General features: G+C 47.3%; 8 protein-coding genes across 8 annotated transcripts; 1 reads left to right on the plus strand and 7 right to left on the minus strand.

The window, feature by feature from the left end:
* Window positions 1-22: 22 nt before the first annotated feature.
* Window positions 23-3,098, minus strand: F5891DRAFT_942390 (uncharacterized protein; the record flags this gene model as incomplete). Its single annotated transcript, XM_041374420.1, has 11 exons — window positions 23-472; window positions 527-865; window positions 916-1,096; window positions 1,166-1,347; window positions 1,398-1,494; window positions 1,553-1,710; window positions 1,759-1,966; window positions 2,029-2,225; window positions 2,280-2,459; window positions 2,511-2,729; window positions 2,781-3,098. The coding sequence occupies 11 exons, from the start codon at window positions 3,096-3,098 to the stop codon at window positions 23-25; spliced, it is 2,529 nt and encodes an 842-aa protein (XP_041231911.1).
* A 1,291-nt stretch (window positions 3,099-4,389) lies between these two features.
* Window positions 4,390-5,468, plus strand: F5891DRAFT_1274701 (uncharacterized protein). Its single transcript, XM_041370184.1, has 4 exons — window positions 4,390-4,591; window positions 4,654-4,736; window positions 4,793-4,870; window positions 4,937-5,468. Exons 1-4 carry the CDS (start codon window positions 4,583-4,585, stop codon window positions 5,445-5,447), a joined length of 681 nt encoding a protein of 226 aa, XP_041231912.1. The 5' UTR covers window positions 4,390-4,582; the 3' UTR covers window positions 5,448-5,468.
* A 402-nt stretch (window positions 5,469-5,870) lies between these two features.
* On the minus strand, window positions 5,871-7,634 carry F5891DRAFT_560122 (mitochondrial carrier). The gene is made up of 5 exons (XM_041372264.1): window positions 7,489-7,634; window positions 7,093-7,431; window positions 6,871-7,026; window positions 6,646-6,821; window positions 5,871-6,591 (listed from the first exon to the last, which is right to left on the minus strand). The coding sequence occupies exons 2-5, from the start codon at window positions 7,183-7,185 to the stop codon at window positions 5,991-5,993; spliced, it is 1,026 nt and encodes a 341-aa protein (XP_041231913.1). The 5' UTR covers window positions 7,186-7,431; window positions 7,489-7,634; the 3' UTR covers window positions 5,871-5,990.
* A 723-nt stretch (window positions 7,635-8,357) lies between these two features.
* F5891DRAFT_560178 (uncharacterized protein) lies at window positions 8,358-9,496 on the minus strand. The gene is made up of 3 exons (XM_041372265.1): window positions 8,731-9,496; window positions 8,563-8,664; window positions 8,358-8,503 (listed from the first exon to the last, which is right to left on the minus strand). Exons 1-2 carry the CDS (start codon window positions 9,350-9,352, stop codon window positions 8,582-8,584), a joined length of 705 nt encoding a protein of 234 aa, XP_041231914.1. The 5' UTR covers window positions 9,353-9,496; the 3' UTR covers window positions 8,358-8,503; window positions 8,563-8,581.
* A 137-nt stretch (window positions 9,497-9,633) lies between these two features.
* On the minus strand, window positions 9,634-12,148 carry F5891DRAFT_1182587 (MFS general substrate transporter; the record flags this gene model as incomplete). The annotated part of the gene is made up of 19 exons (XM_041366185.1): window positions 9,634-9,687; window positions 9,743-9,929; window positions 9,983-10,068; window positions 10,123-10,196; window positions 10,243-10,270; window positions 10,335-10,632; window positions 10,685-10,737; window positions 10,793-10,856; window positions 10,919-10,969; window positions 11,019-11,091; window positions 11,146-11,163; window positions 11,223-11,404; window positions 11,456-11,545; window positions 11,595-11,603; window positions 11,662-11,688; window positions 11,744-11,797; window positions 11,844-11,853; window positions 11,919-11,956; window positions 12,012-12,148. 19 exons carry the CDS (start codon window positions 12,146-12,148, stop codon window positions 9,634-9,636), a joined length of 1,533 nt encoding a protein of 510 aa, XP_041231915.1.
* A 777-nt stretch (window positions 12,149-12,925) lies between these two features.
* On the minus strand, window positions 12,926-14,359 carry F5891DRAFT_1005197 (uncharacterized protein). Its single transcript, XM_041360383.1, has 4 exons — window positions 14,133-14,359; window positions 13,687-14,078; window positions 13,507-13,633; window positions 12,926-13,456 (listed from the first exon to the last, which is right to left on the minus strand). Exons 1-4 carry the CDS (start codon window positions 14,265-14,267, stop codon window positions 13,175-13,177), a joined length of 936 nt encoding a protein of 311 aa, XP_041231916.1. The 5' UTR covers window positions 14,268-14,359; the 3' UTR covers window positions 12,926-13,174.
* A 2,399-nt stretch (window positions 14,360-16,758) lies between these two features.
* Window positions 16,759-17,600, minus strand: F5891DRAFT_942385 (kinase-like domain-containing protein; the record flags this gene model as incomplete). Its single annotated transcript, XM_041374419.1, has 2 exons — window positions 16,759-17,184; window positions 17,247-17,600. Coding segments are annotated over 2 exons (780 nt in total), but the record flags the coding sequence as incomplete, so codon positions are not given.
* A 4,474-nt stretch (window positions 17,601-22,074) lies between these two features.
* On the minus strand, window positions 22,075-22,882 carry F5891DRAFT_1182592 (uncharacterized protein; the record flags this gene model as incomplete). The annotated part of the gene is made up of 4 exons (XM_041366186.1): window positions 22,075-22,519; window positions 22,586-22,663; window positions 22,720-22,811; window positions 22,874-22,882. The coding sequence occupies 4 exons, from the start codon at window positions 22,880-22,882 to the stop codon at window positions 22,075-22,077; spliced, it is 624 nt and encodes a 207-aa protein (XP_041231918.1).
* Window positions 22,883-23,340: the final 458 nt, after the last annotated feature.

Raw genomic sequence — 23,340 nt, forward strand, 5'->3', positions numbered from 1 at the left:
AAGCCGACTTGAAGGGATACAATCAAATGCGTATTGGATGCCCTGCTGCAAGATGTAGCTCCTTTACACGAATGAACATGTCAGAGTCGACAGTGTCGACGACAAGGTAATCGGTACTGCCATCCGGCACGAGGAGAGCTCCGCGAATGATTGACCTCACTGAGAAAAACTCGGCTTGCGCTCGGGGTCTTGCTCGAACACGATAGATATTGAGGTGTTTGTCCTTTCGGAGCCGTACACCAGTGGGAGCGTCAAAAGGATGGATTAGAGCTAGAGAGAGCGTGATATCCCCAACTATACATTCAAACAGAAAGAGAAGGCGACCAAATATCACTTTGGCTTCTGTCTGAATGAAAACACAATCAAAACGCGCAGCATTGAAAAACTTGGGACTGCATCTAAGGTAGTCGGTGTGTAGTCGCCAATCCACCAAGGACTCGTAGTTAACCTTCAAAAAACGGCACTCAGTGATCTGTTTAACGATATTAGTGTAGCGAAACATAGAGCCGAACTGAACATGACCAACCTTATCACTTGCTTTGAATTGTACCCGCTTTCCACCTGGTAAAGGGAGCCGAATAACTTGAAGAAAGTCAGTCAAGAAATTATTGAGCTTGACCCGAAAATTAGTGAACGCGGCATCCTCCTTATGAGCATCCTCGATCAACTCAAAGGTCTGCGCAGCTTGCCTCGACCCAAGTCTTACATGAGGCGCATTTGCATCCGGCGAGACCAGATCATCCACATCTCCTAAATCCTCCAGGTCACCCGAATCTTCGCTGCCTCCGGACTCATACTCGTCTAGGTCTGATATGTGGCGGCGAATGCTCTCCGCAACCACTTGCCAATGGTTTATGCGGAGTATCTGCAATGAAATTGGTATCAAAATGATAGTTAGAGTGAAAAGAACGTCACCTGAGGCGCCACATCCCTGAAATTAGTGCGCAATAAGTACGAGTCTTTCAGCGACCCATGCATCCTTTCATTCGGCTTTGTATTGTAGTTACGTGTCGCACCTTTTGCTTCGATATTGTCAAAAATGTGCACACTCATGTGCAGTTTGGGGAAGTTCCAGTTTTTGTCGCTCTCATCAGCGCTTTTCTCTATATATTGCTATCATAGGCTTAATCAGTGGATAATTGTCTGAGTGAACTGAGGTAGACACACCTGAAGATAAGTCGAGAATGCCTGCACTGCATGTCGGCCGGCACTGATAGTCTCAGTGGTGTGAACTTCAAGCGCCGCATATGCGTCAACTTCGAGAAAGTGCCGAATGCAACGGAGTAGGAGATAGCCGAGTGGACTGTCGTCCTCCGTCAAAATCGCGTGCGCAGCATATACCACCATCTGAAAGAGTGTCAATGGCAATGAAGTAATAGTTTAAATCAAAAACACACCTTTGATATGTCCTCGTAGACACTGCCATCAGCGAAAGAGATGCTCATAACGTGAGCTAAGTGCTTCAAGTTTCGCCAGCGCGGGAATGCTTCGTAGCTAGTAGTTAAATGGGTCAATTCAAAACAATGTTACAGCGCTTGAGTCACAAACTGACTTTTTGTCCATTTGTGCTACTTTCACTCGTCCCAAACCGACAACGATTTTCTGAAGTTCGGCCCAGAGGTGGTCACGATACAGACCACCATTGAAGTGGAGTCGGTCCCATGACAACGCATCATGTACATCAGTATGCATCATGGCCGCAAAGGCATTCTGTAGCTTTGATTAGTTAGAACGAACTTACAACAGAGAAAACATTACCATGATGTCACGAAGGCCATACTCTTTCAGTTTCTCCTCTTTCTCCTCAGCAGTCGCCTCAGCTCGTGCAGCCTTCACCACTTCCTGCGACTGGGTAGCCGTTCGAGGAGGATAACACTTTAATGTATTCAAAAGCTCGTCGTGGGGAACGAGACACACTGGACATGGCCAAAGGCATTTTATCCCTCGGATTAGCGACATAATACATCTTAAATAGTTAATGATATTCATTAGCGATTCAGATTAACATCGAAGTGTGATATTACTCACTGTTCCTCGTAGTCTGCAGATAAAATTAGGATAATAGGAAAGAACCACCGCGGAACGTTGTCAGGGCAATCAAACCACTGTCCAGTATGAGACTTTGATGCGAGCGAAGATAGGATCTTTGAGAATGATTCATGCCAAACGGCATTCTTGAAGTTGACCCAGCTGGGCTTGCCAGCTTGGTCTCTGTCCTCCTTCACCTGCGTCAGAGTATAAGTCCCAACCGCAGATATATCAATATTACTGTGTCATACAATCGGAAGCCATCCAACTACATAGCCGCTACCCACACCCTGTCCGTTACGAATGTTCGCGGGGAGATTTGCTAGACGTGCAACAACAGGATACCCTCTTGCGGTACCAAATGACGACAACCTTGTCTTGTCCGCATACAAAATGAAAGCTAAGGGCTTGCCGCCCGGTGGTAGCTGTGACTACAAAGCAAAGTAAGGCGATCAAAATTGACAGTGAGATTAAGTACCTACTTGAACATTCCAAAAGGTTTCGGCAGTGAAAGGTTCGTCTATGAAACGTACGAAGGTCTTGCCATCAAATTTCGAGAAGCGCTGCGCATCAAAAACCATGTGTGGGAACAAGCGAGGATCACGGAGAAGATCTGCCGCCCACTCCCAGAGATCCCGGTAGTATAGCTCGAATTGTCGAATTGAATCATCGTATGGTACAGATATTACATCATGAGTAAACTAAACTTAGTTGTTAGACAATGAATATCAGAATGAACGAAGGAAAAAAACCCCAGTAGTGCGATGGGAGACGGCTTCCCACCTTTCGCGGATGTCTTTGTGGTTCTTGAACGTAAATTTTTCCGATTGAGAAGCGCACCTGTTACACAACGTAATGAGACGATCAGTTTGATCATTGTTGAGACAGGCCTCCAGAGCAAGTTCGGCTATCTCGAACTCCAAGCGTGACTTAAATGGAGCCCAGGGACGTTTATGAGGTGGGGCAGAAGACGTTGGTGGACGGCGTTTGAAATCGTTGAAGCCGTGTACTTCTGGTGTGATCCCGCTGCTAGGATGGTGCTCGAGCTTGATGTCATCGACCTGGAACATGGGTTCCACGCGTTCAGGGACATCGGCATCGAGAAACGAGGGAAGATCTAGTAAAGTTTCGATAATGAATGTAAAAGCACATAATTTGAGCTCACCTTGGTATTCCGCACCATCCAGATCATTCCAAGTACCTGCAGGTGAGGTATTGCATTGCCCTGTTTCAACTTGAATGTATCAATTTAAAATCAGACTAACAGGCACTTACCTCCCTGTCTCGACACTGTATCAATGTGATCTCCCATCGTCCGTTGCAGATTCGAAGGACCCGCTAGCAAAATTAGACGTTGTAAACAACGAGAAATTGTGCGTACCTGTGTCTCTTCGAATAGAATCAACGAAATGTTGATTCTGCCGTTGTTTTTCGGCTTTCTTCTCGCAAGCCTTGCGGTGGGTGGTGTAGCCACGAGGTTTGATGTCCTGTTGACACAAGTCGCAATATCTTGTCCTCTCAGGGCCCATTTTGTGGATGGTTTGTGTGCTGGGAGAGATTTGGATGGAAAGAATAGGAGAGAACACTCAAAATGCTGCGAGGGGGGGAATTCGAGAATCGAGACAAATATCAATCATCTTGCATGCGTATTGCAACCGCTTGAAACCCCGCCATCAATCTTACAACATGGTTTGTAATCGTCATTGTAACACGATGTAAACGGTACCTGATTACAACCGACTTAGGAAATTTGCGACATATCGGAAACTTGCTAGTACGTTACGTTCCTGATGCTCGCTCGTACTTACAGTCATACAAGGGTGTCAATCACAGTTTCGACAAGTCCCCTCATCACGCCGTACTGTCTAGCATTAGCTAGTAGCAATAGACACAAATGTATGCAGATGCACTGACCTGCACGGACTTCACGATTCATCACACGTCCGATCTCATTCCTTTGACCATCTCGCTGCTGAAATTGACAACTCTCACCCGGTCCTGCTCACAAAGATGAAAATCTCAAAGCACTACGCTTGGACAATGCAAAGCACCTAGTGGCTTAATGGGTTGGTCGAATGACTGCCTGTTGCACAGCCCAGGCCGGTTGCGACGACAAAGACCTCCAGAAATTTTTTGGACCTCGGTGTCATGGAATTCGACATCCATGTCTGTCTTTACTCGATTCTCCACGCTGAATTTCGATCGATGTGCATATCTCTGGCAAATCACTATCCTGGTGTTCGCTCGATGCTGTAACAGATGATGAAGCATTCAAACGGATGTGGTTGCTTCAACAACAATGCATTCACGCGTTACATGACCCACATCCACTAGTAACCTCTACAAAGCATCCTTACGAATTCCACAAGCGTCTGTCCACTGAAAACCACAACTCTGCATGTGTTTGTCCATCGCAAAGCACAATGCCGCGACCACAGCAGGGAATCGTATATATACCTACCCTGATACCTACCCAGCACCATCATCCGCTCAAGTTGAATCGTACATTCACCTCACAAGTAGTATCCTCACCCACATTCTTATATAACCAATTATGCCAAAGGTAAGCCTAATCAGGCGCATACTTCGTGCATTGACTTGAAGACTAACTCTTATAATATTTAGATCTACGCTTGCTCTAGCTGCAACCAAACTTTTACCAAGTTCGCCGACTGCAAGATACACGAGGCTATGCATTCACCAGAAGAGTACGTGTTTCTTCCCTATGGCATGCAGCTCACGTTACTTATATTCGCTCACGCAGTGCGTACTTCTGCACCTGGGGCGGGTGTAACTTTGTGACGTTGCATAAAGCAAGTTTCCATATCCATACTGATGGGCAGTACGTGGTCATTCATCACCATCATCGATTGCACCTGATCAACAATTTTATTTTATTTTATTTTAGTACGGGCGAGCAACGCTACATCTGTCCTCATGATGGCTGTAACTACAGAACTCACATGCCTTCCAGCCTCAAGTACCATCGCAAGAAAGAACATGGGTTTGTTCCTGAGCCGCGTGGCAATCGTCGTGACCCGGCCCAGTCGTCGTCCCAGCCTCCGCCACCGGCAGAGCCCCTTCCCCTTGGTACATTCTACCAATACCAATACCAACCCCAACCCATGCAACAGCAGGCCATCCAATCCTGTCCCGCCCAATACCAACCCATGCAACCGCAGGCCGTGCAACCCTATCCCACCCAATACCAACCACAATCCACTCAATACCAGCCTCCCCCACCTATCCACAACCAGGCGTTCAAAGTCTTATACGGCCCAGCGGATACCGCGGACGACTACACCATGCATACCGGACCCACAAGGGCCCCTAATGGGTGGACTGAGGGATGCATGTGTCCTGAGTTGATGCAGAGACGCCCTTCGGAGATGCCAGGGTATGAGTATAGGCGTGCTTAGTTTTGCATCATCTCAAGAATCAAACGTCATTTTGCGTGTCTTTTTTCTTCTGTCTTTCTTCCTTTCCTGGTGATGGCTGTTCTGTGGTTTTTCGTTTGTTTGTGCGCCATGAACTCTGGGCACCCTTCCATTCGTTTATATATTTCATTTATCACTTTGCGATATTTTCTCTTTCTCGGTGGTAACTTTTCTTTGGCTTTTCGTTTGTTTGTGCACCATGATGAACTCTGGGCACCCTTCCACTCGTTTATATACTTCATTTATCATTATACCCTAGAGGCCAATACATTCTTTTATATGTAATCCGTTCTCAGTTGCGAGTGTTCACCTCCCTCAAGTTTGATTTAAGTGTGCTCACCACTCATTCCCCATGTAGTTGGGGAGCAAAAGCAATCAGTCAGTAGGTGCTTTGACACGCAGTCAGCAGTTCCAACAAAGTTCCAATAGATAGATTTAGCCGTGTAGATCATGTTAACATCGACATCAAGCAATGCACGAGAGGTCAGCAATATAAATATGTAATTCGATCTTGTGACCATTCTACTATCCAAAACGACTACTTAGGCCATCGTAAATCAGGAATATAATCGCGCTACTGGGTATTGATCGAGCAACAGTAATACCGCATCCAGCGTAAAGCCCCTTCACACCCTGCGCCCTGTACATTGCTTTTGCGGTGCCAAGGAACGTTGGCTTCGGGGCATTACTGCCTCGAGGACGCAAGTCTTCCTCAGTTTGCATCGTACTCTTGATGCTGTCGGCGGGGAACATGGAAAAGTTGAATATTCCGCCTGCGCATGCACCAGACAACGCAGATTCCCATGGGAGGATATCTTTCCGTGTAAGCTCGGAGCCGCGCTGCTTTATTAGCTTTGTTCCGACGAACTCTTTCGTAGCGAACCATGCAGCTCCGCCACCGCATTCACGGATGAGGGTGCCAGTTTGGCCAAGCCAAAGGCCGCGGAGGCCGTCTGTGCGGATGACGGACATGAGAACGGCTATAGGACCGGGAAGGGGGCGAGAAATGGGTGTCACGCTTGAGTCTAGGGCTGCTGCTGCAGTGGATTCAGGTATCGAAGCTGACAGCGGCTTGGGAGCAATCATCTGTACTTGCATTTTACATTTTACAAGTTCCACAGGTGTGCTAGTCAAAAACAAGAATCAATTACAACTCGTATACCAGGCGTGAGTGACTTACAGTAAGAAACTAGTGATGGCGCCTGCGCCTGCACCAGCCAATGCAAGCTGAGGTAACGAGAGATCGTGCGACAAAGGCTGAGAATTGATCCGTCGTATCACGTCTTGAAGTTCGCTATATGACAGAAATAATGAAGCATTCTCTAGCATGGCGGCTACTATTGGCGCCGGAAGGCCCTGGGACCAGTATGAGCTCACGCCGTTCTACTGAGTAAAGATCACATACGCGGTAAAGACCTCTAACGCCCTCATTTTTCCATGTTTTAACGAGACAGTCTATTGGTCCGTTGAATCTAGCGGTGGTATCGAGAACTTGAGATTGTAATCGCACTTTCGTCAAGTCGAATGGGTGTTCAAAGACTTTGGAGACCATGCCTGCGATCTGTATCACAGGAACTGGTTGTCATTCTCATAGGTCAATAAAATTAATTCAGCCTTGGAAACGCACACTCCCGAACGTGATATCCTTTACTGCTCGCATCGCAGACGGGGGCATTGAGGGTATGTTATCCCAAGATAATGGGTTGGATGCCGCCTCCATGTCGCTAACGAATGGGGTGATAAAGCCAGAGAAAGACGAGTTTCGAGAGTACTATGTGGTCAGCGCATGGAGGAAAAGCTGTATTATGCCCCATACCGCCGCTCGCAAGCGCTCGCATGTGAATTAACGTAGTGAGGCGTCCGCTTATGTAAACCACCATCCGGGTGGCCGCTTCGGTCTGGCCCGTTGGGGGACTTGCAGGCGTGCATTTGACTTGCGTACACATTTACAACATCTTCATTCAAACTTGTGATAGTTCGGATCACTTTTATGTCTTCAATTGGGAGCTGACGAGGTACTTACTATATGTAGTACATCAGCAGCTAGCCAATCAATCGTCACAGCCTAAGTGTGAGTGAAGAACTCACTAAGTCCTTTTCCTGTACTTACGCAATCACTCCGTATTACGTACACTTTCCTAACTGTTATCCTGCCTACTCACTTTCCCGTTCCCAGTCTCGGCGAGCCTCTCTTCATTGGTAAGATAACAGCAGTCTACAGAGACCAGCTGTTTATGATAGCGTACACAACAATTGCAAGTGGATGCTGAGGAAGGAAGCTTTTCGAGAAACTTCCTAGGGTCCAAGCGGGAGCAATCACGAAGCAGGAGCTCCCCAAGATGGATGGAAAAGCCATCAGAACAGCTGCTCGACCGACAGCTCGGAGTATCCGTATCTTGCAAGGACAGGTATGGTTGGGACTCTAGCTTCTCGTCTATCAAAGTAACGCCCGTCTGACATAATCTTTCGGGGCTTCAAGTCGTAAGTTGGGAGTTCCATTACATGCACAACACCGCCTTGCAGATTGACCTGTGCGATTGACTATCGACCAAATGACAAGCTCAATGATCGTCCATGGTAGCGCTTTCAAGTCTGACTTCCACGATGCCTGCAGTACTGAGCGAACCACGAAGAATATCCCACAACTAGAGTTCTTCAAGACCGGAGAACTGTCAAGATGGGATAGCACATACCAGGCTCGCATGATGGTGTTGAATATAGCCTTCATGCCAGGAACTCATTTGTTTGATGACGAATGGAGTATCAGATATCGATAAACTATACCCTACTTCTTGACCATCCTTTGCAGGTATGAATCTCTGGAGTGCTGCACCAATTCGCCCATAGTCGCCCACAGGAAAACGGGGGTAGTAAAAATTGTGATGACGATGGTCATTTCTGGTGAACCTTGATATAAAGCGATCGCAGGCAAGCGATGCTTTGAGGACCAGAAACATGCGAGCAAGGTAGAACAGGAGGACGAAACGTTTTGCGACAGCTACTCTTCAATACCAACCGCATCTAACGCATACGGTGATCTTTTGCACTATTCAATCAGAAGACCGTAAGGACTGGAATCCACAAACAGAGGGCTTACCGGTGTCCAATTAAGCCGTTCAGCGATCACGTAGGACATCAGGGATGCAAGCACAAGACTGTTCGTAGGAATGGATGATCACAGCGCCAACGAAGCCCCAAACTGTGGGTGTAGTCATGTTGTCGAGGTCAGGCCCTCCCCTGAGGGCTAGGATTCCATCTTTCTTACCATTTGTGCGCTTGGTAGGACATGCCTGGTAGTTGCAGAGCTGAATTCGAGCACGACGACTCCACATGACAAGTGTACGCAGAATATCAAACGATGCCATTGTAGGAGCATTACCAGCCGTTTTGCAGGACGTCACATATGGTTGAACGTTGAAGAATATTAACGTAGTGTAGAATGAAACAAGACAATAGCAGGCAGTTCTAAGCGGATATAAGTTTGCCAATAGGACGGTGACCAGTGAGTGAGAACTTGTGACGAGGGCCTGAGGCAGACTCACCTGGGTTGCCCTTACTACGGCTATGGGAATCCACGAGTGCAGCCCATCTGAGGCTGGGAGCATGACCATAGTGTCTGGCTCTGCTACTAGGTTATTCCTCGAGGTCTCTGTGGTGAGATAATGGAGTTTACAATAATTTCCAGCTTTCAATTTCCTCATAGTGTACTGCGCAGGAATGGTTCGAATGGTGGGGTCGAAAAATAGTGTTCCGCGCATGAGGGATTCTCCTTCTTTCTCTCGCAGCCTCCTCTCTACATAATTGCCGATATTGCTCTTCTTCCTGCCCTCTTTGTCGTATCTCCCGCAGGCGCAGCTGCCCGAGGGCCAGATGCTCTTCGTCTGCATTGTTTGCTAAGGTCCACAAAGCTGCTAATGATGGAGCTCCGTATTCGTCTGTGAGACCGTCGTCAATTGATTGTCGACGCGATGCTTGGTGTTCTTGCGACGTGAAGTCAGGCCCATGGTCAGATGAGGGTTTTCTAGGAGCATAATTGAACTAAAAACGATACAAAAAGACGTAGATCTAGTAGCCAATACTAAAACCGACGAGGTGCGCAGGAGCAAGAAATGATGCGCCACCTCGCTTATTTGCGGGGATTTAAACACCAGTGCTTAGTTAAATAATACTACAAAATGTATCTGAAGTCCCTGTTCTGCCTATCCGTCAGATCCAGGAATTCCTAGTGCAGACAGAATATCAGCATTGCATACGAAAAAAAAAATTGGAGGAGGCACCTTGTCGATTTTGACCTTCACGCGCTTCCCATCCTCAGTGATTCGCTCGATAACGTATTCGTCTACGTCGAAAACAGACTCTGCATCGCGAATTCGGTTCTCTCGGACAAGAATAGCACGGATGACAAAGAGAAGTGCCGGACAGGCGATGTCGCACATCCCAATCACAGCCCATGGGATGTGGTTGCTACACGTGATTGATGATTATCTTTGCTTCCTAGAGTCGGTTGAGTGACCTACCGCGGCTTATACTGTGCCTTCCACATCAAAGGGCCAACTGCGCTGCCAATGCAGTAAGCCGAAAGCACAGTGGCGTTAGTGACAACCTGCAGGTTGGTTTTCATTCGAGGAGCGACTTCAGTAGCTGACAGAGTGCCTACCTTCTTCGTATGGCCAGCAGTCACACTATTAAGCCATGACAACGACAGTACGAATGCGGGCACGGGGAATCCAGCTATGGGTAGATGAACATAGCAACGCACTACAAGCCTCACACGCACCCAGGAACTGGCCAGCAAGAAGTCCAGTCTGATATCGTGTGAGATGCGGCATTAAAGACGGCTCCGTAAACTCGCAAAAGTAAATCACATACCCGATTCGACCAAGGAAGCAGATTGACTAGCAAGACGCCCAACAACCCCGGAACGAAGTATATAGCACCAACGTATGCTCTGGAATTGGGCCGTCGTGCTGCAAGCCAAACAGCAGTGAAGACTGTCAAAATTTGAATCACACCAGGAACACAAGACAAGAGAGTCGTCTGTAAATAGTTGAATCCAAACGAAACGAGGATAAGTGATTGTTGGTTTAATAATGAGGCAGGCACATTGCATAGAGCCGCGAGGAGAGCGAAGAGCCATGTCTTGGGGTCAGTCAGGGCTTCGATCATCCTAGAGGTCTATACGTCAGACATGAAAAATTACAATTGCATCGAATACATACTGCTCCCTCTTAAAGTGTTTGTTTTCTACTCCTGTTTGGTTTTCCTGTGCTAGCTGTAAGATGCTGGTTGATATCGTAACTTAACAGGCATGCCTTGATGCGCTGCACAGCTTTCACTCGCTCATCGGGAGCAAGGAACCAGGCGCTCGTAGGCGAATCAGGGAACAAGAACCTTTTTCAGGTAGAGACGGTTATGGAGATGAGGCACTAGGAACATTTGCTTCGTAAACTCACCAAAATAAGATGGCAAGGATCATCGTCATTGTAGCGGTGATAACCATAAGCCTGCGATATATCAGAGAGAATCTGAAACAATGAAAATAAAATGGCAGACCATTGCCATGGTTCAAACCCAGAGGTGTGAATGTGCAAAGTACCAAAGCTGATGAAACCAGAGATTATTTGTGCTAGAAATTACTGGCTTGGGTGGCAAGATCGATGATACATTGCAGTAAGCGCACCAATGCCAAGCATCATAGCTAGGTTCCAAAATGTCAAATTAGTCGACTTCGTCAATCGTTTGCAAACAAAAGCTTACACCAATAACCAACCCGTAGCGTCTGTTCTGTTCGCGTGTAGAACATGGAGCCAACGATCAAGAATCCGGCGGTGATCGACCCCTCACATACGCCCAGCAACATACGCACGACAAAAAGCTGATTAAAGTTTTTGCACGCTGCATGACATGCAAGTGCAATTGCCCAGACGAAGATATTGATACTTGTATATGCTGTCATTGATATTCACATTGAGGACGTCTGTGAAGCCTACCTTATCCACTTCCCGACCGGGAATCTCTGAAGGGCAAGATTCTGGGGATACTCAAACAGAATATAACCGATATAAAATGCAGTGCCAAGCCTGAAAGATAGTGTGAGGACTATGCGATCTCGAGTAATGCATGTCTCACCAATTGAACCTGAAGTCAGTTAACCATGAGATTTTCGAATCTAAGGACAGTCGAAGGGATATCTTACTCATTCGTAGTCAGGTGTGTGGCCCGCCTGATAATACGCGTCAGCGCGCCGTGTTTGGCTGGTCTCGATGCACAGTCCTCACTGCATTCCAAGGATGGCCGCAGAACCTAAGGTTATCTTGTCCAGGATTTGGATACTATGCGCACGTAAGCGCTAGTATGTGGCGAACGCAGGCAACTAACCCAAAAAGAACTGCGCAGCAATCATCAAATACAAATGTGGTCGGTTTATAAAACTGAGTACAGCAGCCGACTCACCACACATCAGAGGCATGACATGTCTATCGATCTTCTTTCTGAAGCGAAAGGTTTTTGAACGATATTGAGGTGTATGCAGTTTTCAGAGCGCACCTTATTCTCAAAGCCTCATCGGGCTTAAGAGTCGAAGTCAACCCAGCAACGAGCTGAGCGCCAGTGTCAACTTCAGACACAGAGATCCCTATATAGTTCTTGTCTCTGGATGCAACGCTAGAGGATTTCACACTCATTTGAGAGGACGTGAAGGCGATATTGGCTACACAGTTCAGGAAGAAACTTCCAGCGCTCGTACTAGGTTGATAAGTGAGACTCGCCTATAATATTTACGCTATCTCTTTGCGTATTGGTGCATAACGTACGTGTCAATGAATCCCCGAGGTCCTCGCTGCTATTCCCCTTTCGGTTTCGAGTACGATGCGAATTCGAGCACGCGCATCCACGCACTCGTCAAATGAAGGATCATATACATATTTCCCTATCAAGATGAAATATAACAGAAAGATAAATTCTCACCAGATAATTATTCGTGGGCATGATGTGTCCAAGCGTTTCAAAGTTTGAGTTTGACTCCTCGTGTCGTTCTTACCTTAACGAGGCCCAATTCTGCATATTCTACTGCCGATACCCAAGATCAGTTAGGAATCCGGATAGATGGTGGCAAGAGCTGCGACTTCTTCAAAACTTTAACTCGCCACTTGTGGCACAGGCACTGCCGAACAAAACTGAGCGCTAATTTTCGCTTGTCAAAAAGAAGTTTGATGCTTACGGTGAGTTTATACGGCGCTGGTGATGACCGCCGTGCGATTGGTGGATTCAGAAAAGAGAGTGAAGATGCAGACGCTGACGTGGATATCGCTGCAGCACTACATGCATAGTAATATCTAGCTGATAAAACTTTATCTAGACGCTGATAAGATATCATGCGATGAGCGCTTAGTAGAGACACAGCTGGACCTGTATCATATTCATCTTTTCATTCATGGCAGATCCCGACTGATACCACAGGGCGATGATGCAATTTTCTCAGATCATCAAGCAGCGTATTGCATTTATGTAATGTTATGGAACTCGGCTTATAAAAAGGAAATTGCCTAAATTAAAAGTCTAGGTAGGTAACTTGAAACGACAAGTAGTATATAGATACAATTTGAATCTACGCCACTGGCTATGAACGTATCCTTCCATAGCCAGCACTTTGCAATCTAGAAATGTTACCAACGTACTTTAAGTTATAAATATTCGTCTGCCGACAGGAGCTAAATATGCCTCGTCAACAGATACCAGATAATAAACAACGACTGCGAATGAGAGCTGAACAAAAACGCCTTTTTGGGCGAGTCTTTGCCGAGTATCCACACCAGAGCTGCGGCGAATAGACAGCTTCCCATAATGTATGTGTTTTCGATGAAGGCCAACATAACCAGCATGTGACATGCCGTTAGTATGACCTTCGTTCTGAGTATAGAACCGAGAAGGACGGGTATAGTGGGAACGCCAGCCTTCATATCGTCTTCGAAGTCACGGACATCTGTCATGATCTATAGATATGGTCAGGGTCAAATCGTGCGATCATGTGCGTTATACTTACTGCGTGGCATGAGCGGTTGACGGTCGACCAGATTAACAGTTGAGCAACGCTCCATGGAGACGGCAGCGTGTTAGTCAGATTGCCTGACCCTGACAACACGGAGAAGACCACAGCGTAGATGCCACATCTGAAAAGCATTAGTTTAGGCGTTCATTATTCAAGGCGAACACGCAGACGTACCCTCGAATGATCCCATTAAAAATGGCTTTCATGCCAGGGATGCGTTTGATAACCAGGACAGGCGCAGAGGTAGAAGGCTGATGCCTGTCTCCGCTAAACCTCCCGAGGAGGCGCCTCGAGATCAGCCAAAACTTTTTGAAGCTGATCGGAGTGGTCCAGAGCAAAGCAGGAGCAACGAATGTTGCCGTGGTGAGGAGCGTCGAAATTGGACACTGAGATAGCGCGAATGCCAGGAGCACAGCGCTAGCGGTGAGGAAGGTCCGTGCATACAAAAACCAAGAGGCGAGGCGTGGGTCGTTTGCGTTATTGCGGTCTGACGAAAACTGCTCCTTTTTATCCTTAAGATGGTCAGCACCCATGGCAAGGATATCCGATGTAACACAGATGATTATCTGCGAAGACAATTGCATAAGCGATATGATCTAGTATCAAATTAATGAGCGTACCGGTCTCCAGTCGATACCTGCGTTGGCAGACATGACATAGGACATAAGGGCCGACAGGGCCAAGCTGTTCATCGATATTACGATGGGTCGCAAGAAGAGTTCATCTGCAAGCTTCGGAATTGTGAGGGTTGACATCTTGGATCGAGACTGAACGATAGACAAATGCTACTCTTCCCGGCTTCTTATATCTGGTGCATCTCCGTTCCGTTACTCAAAAGATTGGCACTGATCAATTTAGGTCATCTGTACGAGATTAGAATTAACGCTCGGACCTCGTTCATTCCTGTGTTTTTTCTGTACTGGCGCCACTCGGCGTTTGCTTTGCTTGGAGTGCTTGGTACGTTTTCATTCTGCAGGCTGAGCCAAAAGCAGTGCGAGAAGTCGAAGTTCTATTGTCCGGCTCGGGTCGTTCGCATATACGAACAGTGTCCTACAACAGTTGGTCATACGCGAAATAAGTATTGAGACACCCCCAGGTGTGCTGTACAGCACTTACATTCGAACATTTCGGCCGACATTTGAATTCCCAATGATCATGCAAAGTTTGCACTCAACGTTCTGGTTGCCTGTCGACCATCTGTTCGCATCATTAGTTGAGAAGAAAAACAAACCAGACTAGCGAACAGTCCGTCGGTGTCGTAGATTTGTTCTTGGAAAATGACTTGTTGCACCCAGCCATACCGAAGTACACCGTGAGTGAGTCACACGCACGACGACCGCCGCCTTGTACTATTTCGTCGTTTGTAGCAAATCTATTAATAACTGATGCCAAGACTCGATAAGCAAAGCCCTAATATGATGTCATTCGCTATTATTAGAGCGAGTCAGTAGTCGATAGACTTCGGTTGCGTTCCGGACGCGCATTTTTCGAGCTGGGAAGGATGAGGCGGTATATGTGTATTGTGACCCATTGGCAGAGCCTCAATCACCAGGAATGCCACCAAGTTGCGCCCAAGCTGATAAGGAGGCGGTGATGAGCAGGTGGTACTGAACCTTGGATTTTTCCGAGTTCGGTCCTAGCCGCACTGCCAGTGATGCCCAAGAGACGCCGTTCGATTTGCTGTATAAGCAATCTAATACTAACGCCAGCCTATATATGTAGACGCCTACGGTTCCATCGGGCTCCCGATCAAAGCGCTTTCAACAGCACAATGTTTGCCGATATGCAACCCGACACGACCGGGTCACTGCAAATATTGACCGACAACAGTTGGCAACGAGGTGCTGGTGAATGGATGTTTGCGAGAATATGGGTTGTCTATCGCCTGTACTGCGGCTTGCCTTTATTTTTATTAGCATGACATTATTGGTACTACCGGTACCACTAAGTTTGAGGAGTAAATCCGAGATTCATGTCCAATCAGTTCGGACATATGATAAGAACTATTAGCAGAGTCACACACAAAGTACTCACGAGCGGAACTTACCGAAATATATGACGAACTCCTCAGAGTGAATCTATTTGTCCATGCAAGACCATAAAAACTAAAGAAGCTTGTTGCCTCCTGCTCGCCAAGAGCTGTGTTTCGTCGTAGCCTTCAGTTTTCCAGTCCAACACAGAGCAGCTTTACACACAATGCTTTCGGCCGCCCAAGACTTCATATATCCGACGTTACATTTGAAGATAGGCCCACGTAGCTGCGATGCTCTGACCCGGGTGAGCGTGAGTAAGCCTCGGAAATTTTGGTGCCCGTGGGTTGGGTGCGGGTATGACCCGCGTCGACTCATCTCTCGGCTACCCCAAACATCACACATCCGGCTTTGCGCTCCGAGATCTAAGGCAAAATCTACTGCAGATTCAGTCTCGGGATCCAAATAAACTCTTACTTCGAGGTCGCCGTCTGGAATATGGATAAGATGAGTATCGCTGTGGAGTGGTACCCCAAAGAGGTAGCTGCCAGAAAGTGGCCACCGTGATCGGCGGATGCTCAACCGTGTTTGAGGATCACGTGAGCACCTCGTCGTGGTCACTAGGTTTGAGGATATCCACTTATTGGTGCACCATTAGAATTTGAAAGCAGCAGGACAGACCCTATATGCCGCAAAGCTACCAAATACCATTTATCAGAGATAGCATTCCAGGGCAATCAAGAATTCGTCGCTCACTTCGTCAGAAGTTCGTCTGCATGCCAACGCACACCGGAAATACTTTTAACTTTAGCTTCGTTACAAAAGTACGATGACACCAGCCGAGCTGTGCAGGTCAGCTCAGCCCTGAGGTAATGCCCGCCATCCAACTGATCTGTTGAAACAAGCGCTTCATTAGTCTCTTGAATAAGAACGAGGATAAGCGTGAAACATGTCAGATAGTATGTTTTGCTATTTCCCAGCTCAGATTCATCCCTACCGAAACGACTAGTGTCTGAGAAAGTGAGCCTACTTCCAACGTGACTTTGAATTGCTGCGTGTACGCCATGTACATTTCAAGGAAGCCCGCAGCTAATGTTGAGCTTTCTTAATGATTACATGTTTTCAGAAGACTGACTGAACTACATTCATTGAACTTTCAGCGCTCGATATTAGAACTGATTGACGACTCTACCAATGATGGGATGTATAATCGCGGCTTCGGATTCGTTACAAAACTGGTAAAAGTTACAAAGGAAATACCCACTCACATCATTATTCAAGGATCAGCCGGAACCATCTCTATCCTTGCTTGACCCTCTTCTGATTTGTCGTCGACAACTTCCAGGACATCGACACCCATCCCTCCTAATAACTCACCCAAAGGATACGCACCTGCGAACTCCCAATCAAGGACAGCTTGCACCTGCGTACCGCGCATGATGATATTCCGACCGTGAAAGTCTCCGTGCACGAGCACAAATGGCTCGTCTTCAGCGACGAAGCTGGTCTCTAGCTGACACTTCTTAACTCGTAGCTGCTGCACAAAATCTTCGACAGATGTGAGTTCGAAAAAATCGGTATCGATATCGGACGCGGGGGCATGAGTATAATAGTATATCTCTTTGTCGTAGCAAGCGAGAATGTATTCCTTTGTGGTTTCGTATGGACCGATGGGGTAGCATCTATTGGAATGAAATTTACCCTGTCCAAATGTGATACATTACTCGTCAGAAAAATCAAATGCAAAACGTGACGAAGACTCACCCGTCCCTTGAAAAGCTTGCTTCCCTCTACGGTCGGTCCAAGGGCATGGCTTGTGGGACTGGCAAATCCGCCTATAGCACTGAAACGCGTCCCCGCCATATCAACAATTATCTCAGCTATCTTCAGGGCGACTGAGTGTTTCTCCGCCTCAGTATAGCGAGTCCATATACTACTCAAAGGCTCGCCATCGATGTATTCTTGAGCAACAAATGGGTTCAGTCCGTCAGCGCGAAATGCGTATATCTTGGGGACTGGAATATTTGGACACCGTGCGGATATCAAGGATATGGAAGCGACCTCATTTAATATTTGGTGAGGCAGGAGAGTATCTGGTTTCGGAAGGCGCAGAGCAAAAGACTTGGATGTCGTGGAGTCGTCCCAGCCAGAGAGCTATACACCATGGGACTTTGACGACGAGGAAGAAGGGCTTCGAAGAACGGACTTGCCCAAGATATCAGGTATACCTCATTATATCCCCCTTCACCAAGCTTCCTGTCCACTAAAACCTCTGGTGTAGGTCTGTCTTTGGAGATGGCACTGGTTGCATCTTTGAGGGTTTGCTGTAGTACTGGGATGGACATTGCGCATGCAGGCCGTATATCATTAATGGTTCTCAAAGTCGAACCTTGAAAAGAATTAATAGCGAATTCGGATGCTGCCGATACGGCAGGTTTTGAACTCCGACCTGCCCTGCCGGTGTGCTCGACGTCGTTGCTGCTGGTGTCAACGCTGCCAAAGCTCTAATCTGATTCTTAATCGCTGTCAGTAGGAACACCCTGGATCATGTCAAGATCCAATCAAAGAGGTCGGACCAATACATCCACTGGTACGGACACCTCAAAGAAGTGTACTATCCATTGGGAGGGGGTCCGTAGTGCTCGTACTGAACGCCTACTTACCTGGTGCAAGGAAAATGAAGACGCACGCATCAAGCTCTTCTCCGATTCTGCAAAGGATGCCAAGGAGCAAGGTCGGAAGAAGAAGCAGAGTGGTACTTCGAGAGATGTTGTCTATTCACAGGTCGCACAAGCTGTATTTTCGAACGACGAGGATCTGGAGGTTCAACGACTCTTCAAGGAGGATCCCAAGGCATTCATAAAACCAGTTTCAACCCGTTTCGGCACGTAAGTATCTAGTTCCTGCGTCATCCGTCTTCCCACTGGAATCACTGATAAGCTGTTTCAGACTGAGAAAAAAATACAACGAATTCAACAAGGAACTCAAGCAGTCGGGAGCAGGAAAGACATATGCAGAGCTACAAGAAGATCCAAAGATGAAGTCTTTGATCGGTAAGTTTCAGCTGCTGTTGATCTGCACCTGTCCTAACCATGTCTCCATCAGATACAAAGCTCGAAAAATTTCCCTGGTGGCCTGAGCTTCATGGCTGGTGGCGGACAAATCCAGCCTTCAATCACGCCTTCTCTACTGCGGACGCAGGGCAAGATTTTGCATCTGCTGCGCTGGAACATTTCAATCTTTCCAAGCACCCAAAACCATTGGCTACAGTCGACGATGATGCTCGCACGGATGATGATCCTGAAGATGGAGAAATAGTTGAGGTCGGTACTCGCAGTGTGGATGATGGTGCCGTTGTAGATGTGACAGATGATATGCTGGTCGACCAGCCCCCCCGCATAGAATCACAATCCTCCTCGTCACCGCTGATACCTTTGGACTGTGGTCCTAGCAATACACCTGACTCGTTCTCGCTGCATCCATTGCCACCCTGGTACCAACGACCTCAGCTCCCTCCCATCTCAACTTCTGATGCACCTGGAGTGGTATCATTGAATTCTCCTGAGCGCTCACCAGTACGCAATCGAAGTGCCCCCGATAATCCACTGTCTGTTTTTTCCGATTTCAAAGATTCTTCACCTAGCTGTCAGTCTACACCTATCGACTCAGAAGACTCGGATATTGGTGCCAGCCGAGCACTGCGGTCTCTCCGTGTCAGCTCACTTAAAGGAAGTCGTGAAAGTTCACCTTCTCTTGCCGCAAAACAGTCTCATCCACCTACTCGAAGTGCATCACCTCAGTTTAGTCGTCCCCCCTCTTCATCACGCAAACGCCCTGGCAGCAGTGCCCTTGACCAGACCTCTGCCGCTGCAGAAAAAATGTCCCAAACGGCAGACTCTCTAATGAAGCACCTCGACAGCAAACGTGAGGGTCGTGCCGAGCACGAAAGCTATAAACGTATGAAACTTCAGGGCGACATTTGGGCTCGTGATCTCAAGGCCCGCAGTGCTCGTGATGAGCGGGAGCATGCAATGCGTCTTGCGGAACAAGACCATCTCCACCAGCAGGAGAGGATGACTCAACAAATTGAGTTTGCAAGACTCGAGCTTGAGCTATCTCGTGCACGTCGAGAAGAGGAGGAGGCTCGGATTCGTCGTATTGCCATGGAGTGTGGTTTTGAATCAAACTGAAGTAGGTCTATATTACCACTTGTTTTTAGGACTTGGAAATGCATACCATCTTGTACTCGATCTCAAGCGTGACTACACACAGCAAACGCTACAGGTTTGGGATAAGCGCTTTGAGTTCGCCGAGCTCAAGTGCAAATTTCCCTCATTGGGTACTAAGGAGGACGAGGAGCTTCTACTTGACAAAGGTTATGTATGTACTAAAGAGGACGAAGAGCTTCTACTTGACAGAGCAACCGCGTCTTTAACGCGTTGCGAAAATCCTGCCCTGCAGTTCCAATGTAGGTCTGATCACCTACCGCACCACCCTCTTGCTGATCATCCTCTCCTGCGTCACCATCAGCTCGCCTCAACCTCCGAGTTTGCTGATAGAAACAGACATTCGTGTCCTCATGGTTGGATTTTTCCTCGATTTCGATGATTAGATTGTGCAGAATGAAGCACGAACGGATCCACATGTTTGCGTAGTCGAGGTCCTTCTGACTTTGGATTGGGATGCGAAGCTCCCGCAGTGATTGGAACCGGCCCTTGATAGAGCCAAAAAAATGTTCTGAACGAACACGGACCTAGATGTTGGGTAAGGACTATGAATGTATATTGCCATTCCTACTCACTGTCGATAGGTTATAGTTGAACGTCTTTTGGTCCGGGGTCAAACACCCTCCCGGTGGCCGTTTATACGGTGGCACACACCAGGTTCGTGCAGCATATGCTGAGTCCGCCCACAACCACTCTCCTGCACCGAAAAACGACTCGGGATCCCGGGAAACTCTTGTCCGCGCAAATACATTTGAGTCGTGGAGACTTCCAGGTACACCGATGACATAGTCCACGATACGAAGGTTGTGAGGGAATATAATGACCTTTTTTGATTGTAAGTCGCTGCGCTGCACATCGAACTGACACTTACCTGCGCTGTTAGAGAATAGTCTGAATTTTTGTCGAAGAAACCCTCCCCGTGCCAACCTGGCTTCTCGTGTAAGGGAGACGGAGTCCCATCGACACAAAGGAAGCCTCCACGCCATTCATGACACGTCCTACTTTCCACGTAAGTTTTCGCCCGCTCTCGCTCAATTTGATCCTCGTGATCAAGTGAATCAAAATGAATGGCCCGGTCGTGAAGTTGCAGGATCGCAATCATCACACGTTTATAGCAATTGTAGACGGTCCCCATGGACATGCCAGCCCAGTCGGATATGTCTTCGGTGGTTGCGGCATTGCCATAATGGCCAGCGCCGTTGAGAAACATGGTGAGCTGTATTGGGACGGAGAGTTGGGGGTTATTCGAATTATTGTAGAAGATGGCGTGTCCTTGAATCAACTTTGTAAGTTCTTCAAACACATCCGCATCAACACGGAGCTTGCGACGGAATTTTTCAGGTGAGAATAGAGCCCACTCCTTCAGCAGGTGTAGCTGAGGCGCGCGACTCAGAGATGGACGGAAATCAAGGACCCGACATTTCTCCACCTCGTCGTGGAGTGCAGTGATTGCATCGGCAAACTGAGTAAAGACTCGTTCGCACATATCTGGGATGTCACGCGATAGGAACTCGGAGTATGCAGTTGAGAGTGACGTCAGAGAGTTGTCTGACAAGGCAGAGGTAATCGACGACGTAGGGGACACTGGGGATACTGGCCATGTTGGTGATGCGGTCCGTATACTAACATCCGAGCCACTACGGCCATTGGCAGCGCCATCAGATTCCTTATCAGAGTCTTCATCGTCGTCTTCATCTAATAGTTGATCTACCATAAACTCAATTAGTTCCATATAACGTGCGATGGTGAGATCATTGCTCGTTTTTTTGAGACTACGAAGCAGCTTCTTTCGATCAGATTCTTGGGGCATACTAGATGGAGTTGCAGAACGCTATAGCAGGTGCCAGGAGATGATGGTCACAGTACAACGTTTAGGGTTTATTTGTCAGCGTCGGAGCATCAATAATACCGGCAACTCGCAAATCTTTGACCTTTCAAAATTCTACGAAGTTAACTTTGAGAACCACTATTGCTGCAGAGTCCAGACAAAGAATATTTGAATCTCCGCGAGCATGTTTGAAGTTCATTGAGACGCTGCAAATAATAGCGCCTAAATCAAACTTGAGGGAAGTGAACGTTGATATTCACAACTTAGGAGGTATTACATGTAAAAGAATGTATTATCCTCTAGGGAAAACATCGCAAAGTGATAAATAAAATATGTAAACGAGTGGAAGGTGCCCAGAGTCCATTATGATACTTCAAGTTAAACAAACAAACAAACAAAGAGAAACCATCACCATGACCAAGGAAGAAAGAACTGGCAACACAAAATGATTCTCGATTCTTGAGACTAACCACACCTATACTCATACTCCAGCATCTCCGAAGGGCGTCTCTACATCAATTCAGGACACATGCACCCCTCAGTCCATCCATTGGGGGCCATCACAGATCTGGTGTACATGATAGTCGTCCGGGGTATCCGTTGAGCCATATATGACTCCCAACAATTGGTTTGGGTCAGGTGTGGGAGGTTGGTATTGAGTGGACTGGGGTTGGTATTGAGTGGGTTCAGGTTGGTATTGGGTGGGGTGGAATTGCATGGGTCGGGGTGGCATAGGTTCTGGTTGCATGACTTGGGGTTCGTATTGGTAGCCAAAGGGCAGGGGCTGTGCAAGGGGGAGGGGCTGTACCATAGGCTGGGATGACGAATGGGCCTCATATGATCCTATTGCAGGGCGTGCAACATGACTGCGCGGCATAGGAACATGCTTATGTATGCTTTTGTGGTGGGCCGTGAGGAGGGAAGGATTGTGAGTTTTAAAGTCACAATCATTGTGAGGGCAGTTGTGGCGTTGCTTGCCCGCACTAAAATGAAATGAAATAACATACTCAATCAGGTGAAATTAATGACAGTGATAAATGAGTGCATACTGTTTATCAGAATGGATGCCATAGCTTTTTTTAATCAGTGTCACAAAGTTACACCCAGGCCAGGTGCAGATGTACTTACTGCATGAGTGAATATAAGCGAGGTGAACTGTATACCATATGGGAGAAACACGTACTTTTTTGGATGCATGGCTTCATGTCTCTTGAGGTTGACGCGCTTGTCAAAAGTTTGGTTGCAGCCAGGCCCCCCAGTAGAGCAAACATAGATCTAAATATGACAAGGGTCAGTCTTCAAGTTAATGCATAAAGTATGTGCGTGAATAGGCTTACCTTTGGCATGATTGGTTATATAAGAATATCAGTGAGGATATGACTTGTGAGGTGAATGTACGATTCAACTTGAGCAGATGATGGTGCTGGATAAGTATTAGGGTAGGCATATAAACGATTCCCTGCTGTGGTCTTGGCATTGTGCTTTTAGGTGGACAAACACTTGTGGAATTCATACAGAGGTTCTTTGTGGAGGTTACTAGTGGATGTGGACCATGTAATGCATGATCGAAGCATCCACATCCATTTGAAGGCTTCATTAGCTGTTACAGCATCGATTGGACACCAGGATAGAGTTATTCTATGGAGATGTGTACATTGATGGAAACTCGATGTGGAGAGTTGGGTAAAGATTGACATGGATGTTGAATTGCATGATACCGAGGTCCGACAGAATTTTGGACTCAAATATCTTTGTCGTTGTGACTGGCCTGGACCCATGATGCGACAGGCAGTCACTTGACAAA

This window comes from Suillus fuscotomentosus (genome assembly GCF_016647785.1).
Source record: "Suillus fuscotomentosus strain FC203 chromosome Unknown F5891scaffold_5, whole genome shotgun sequence".
Classification (NCBI taxonomy): domain Eukaryota; kingdom Fungi; phylum Basidiomycota; class Agaricomycetes; order Boletales; family Suillaceae; genus Suillus; species Suillus fuscotomentosus.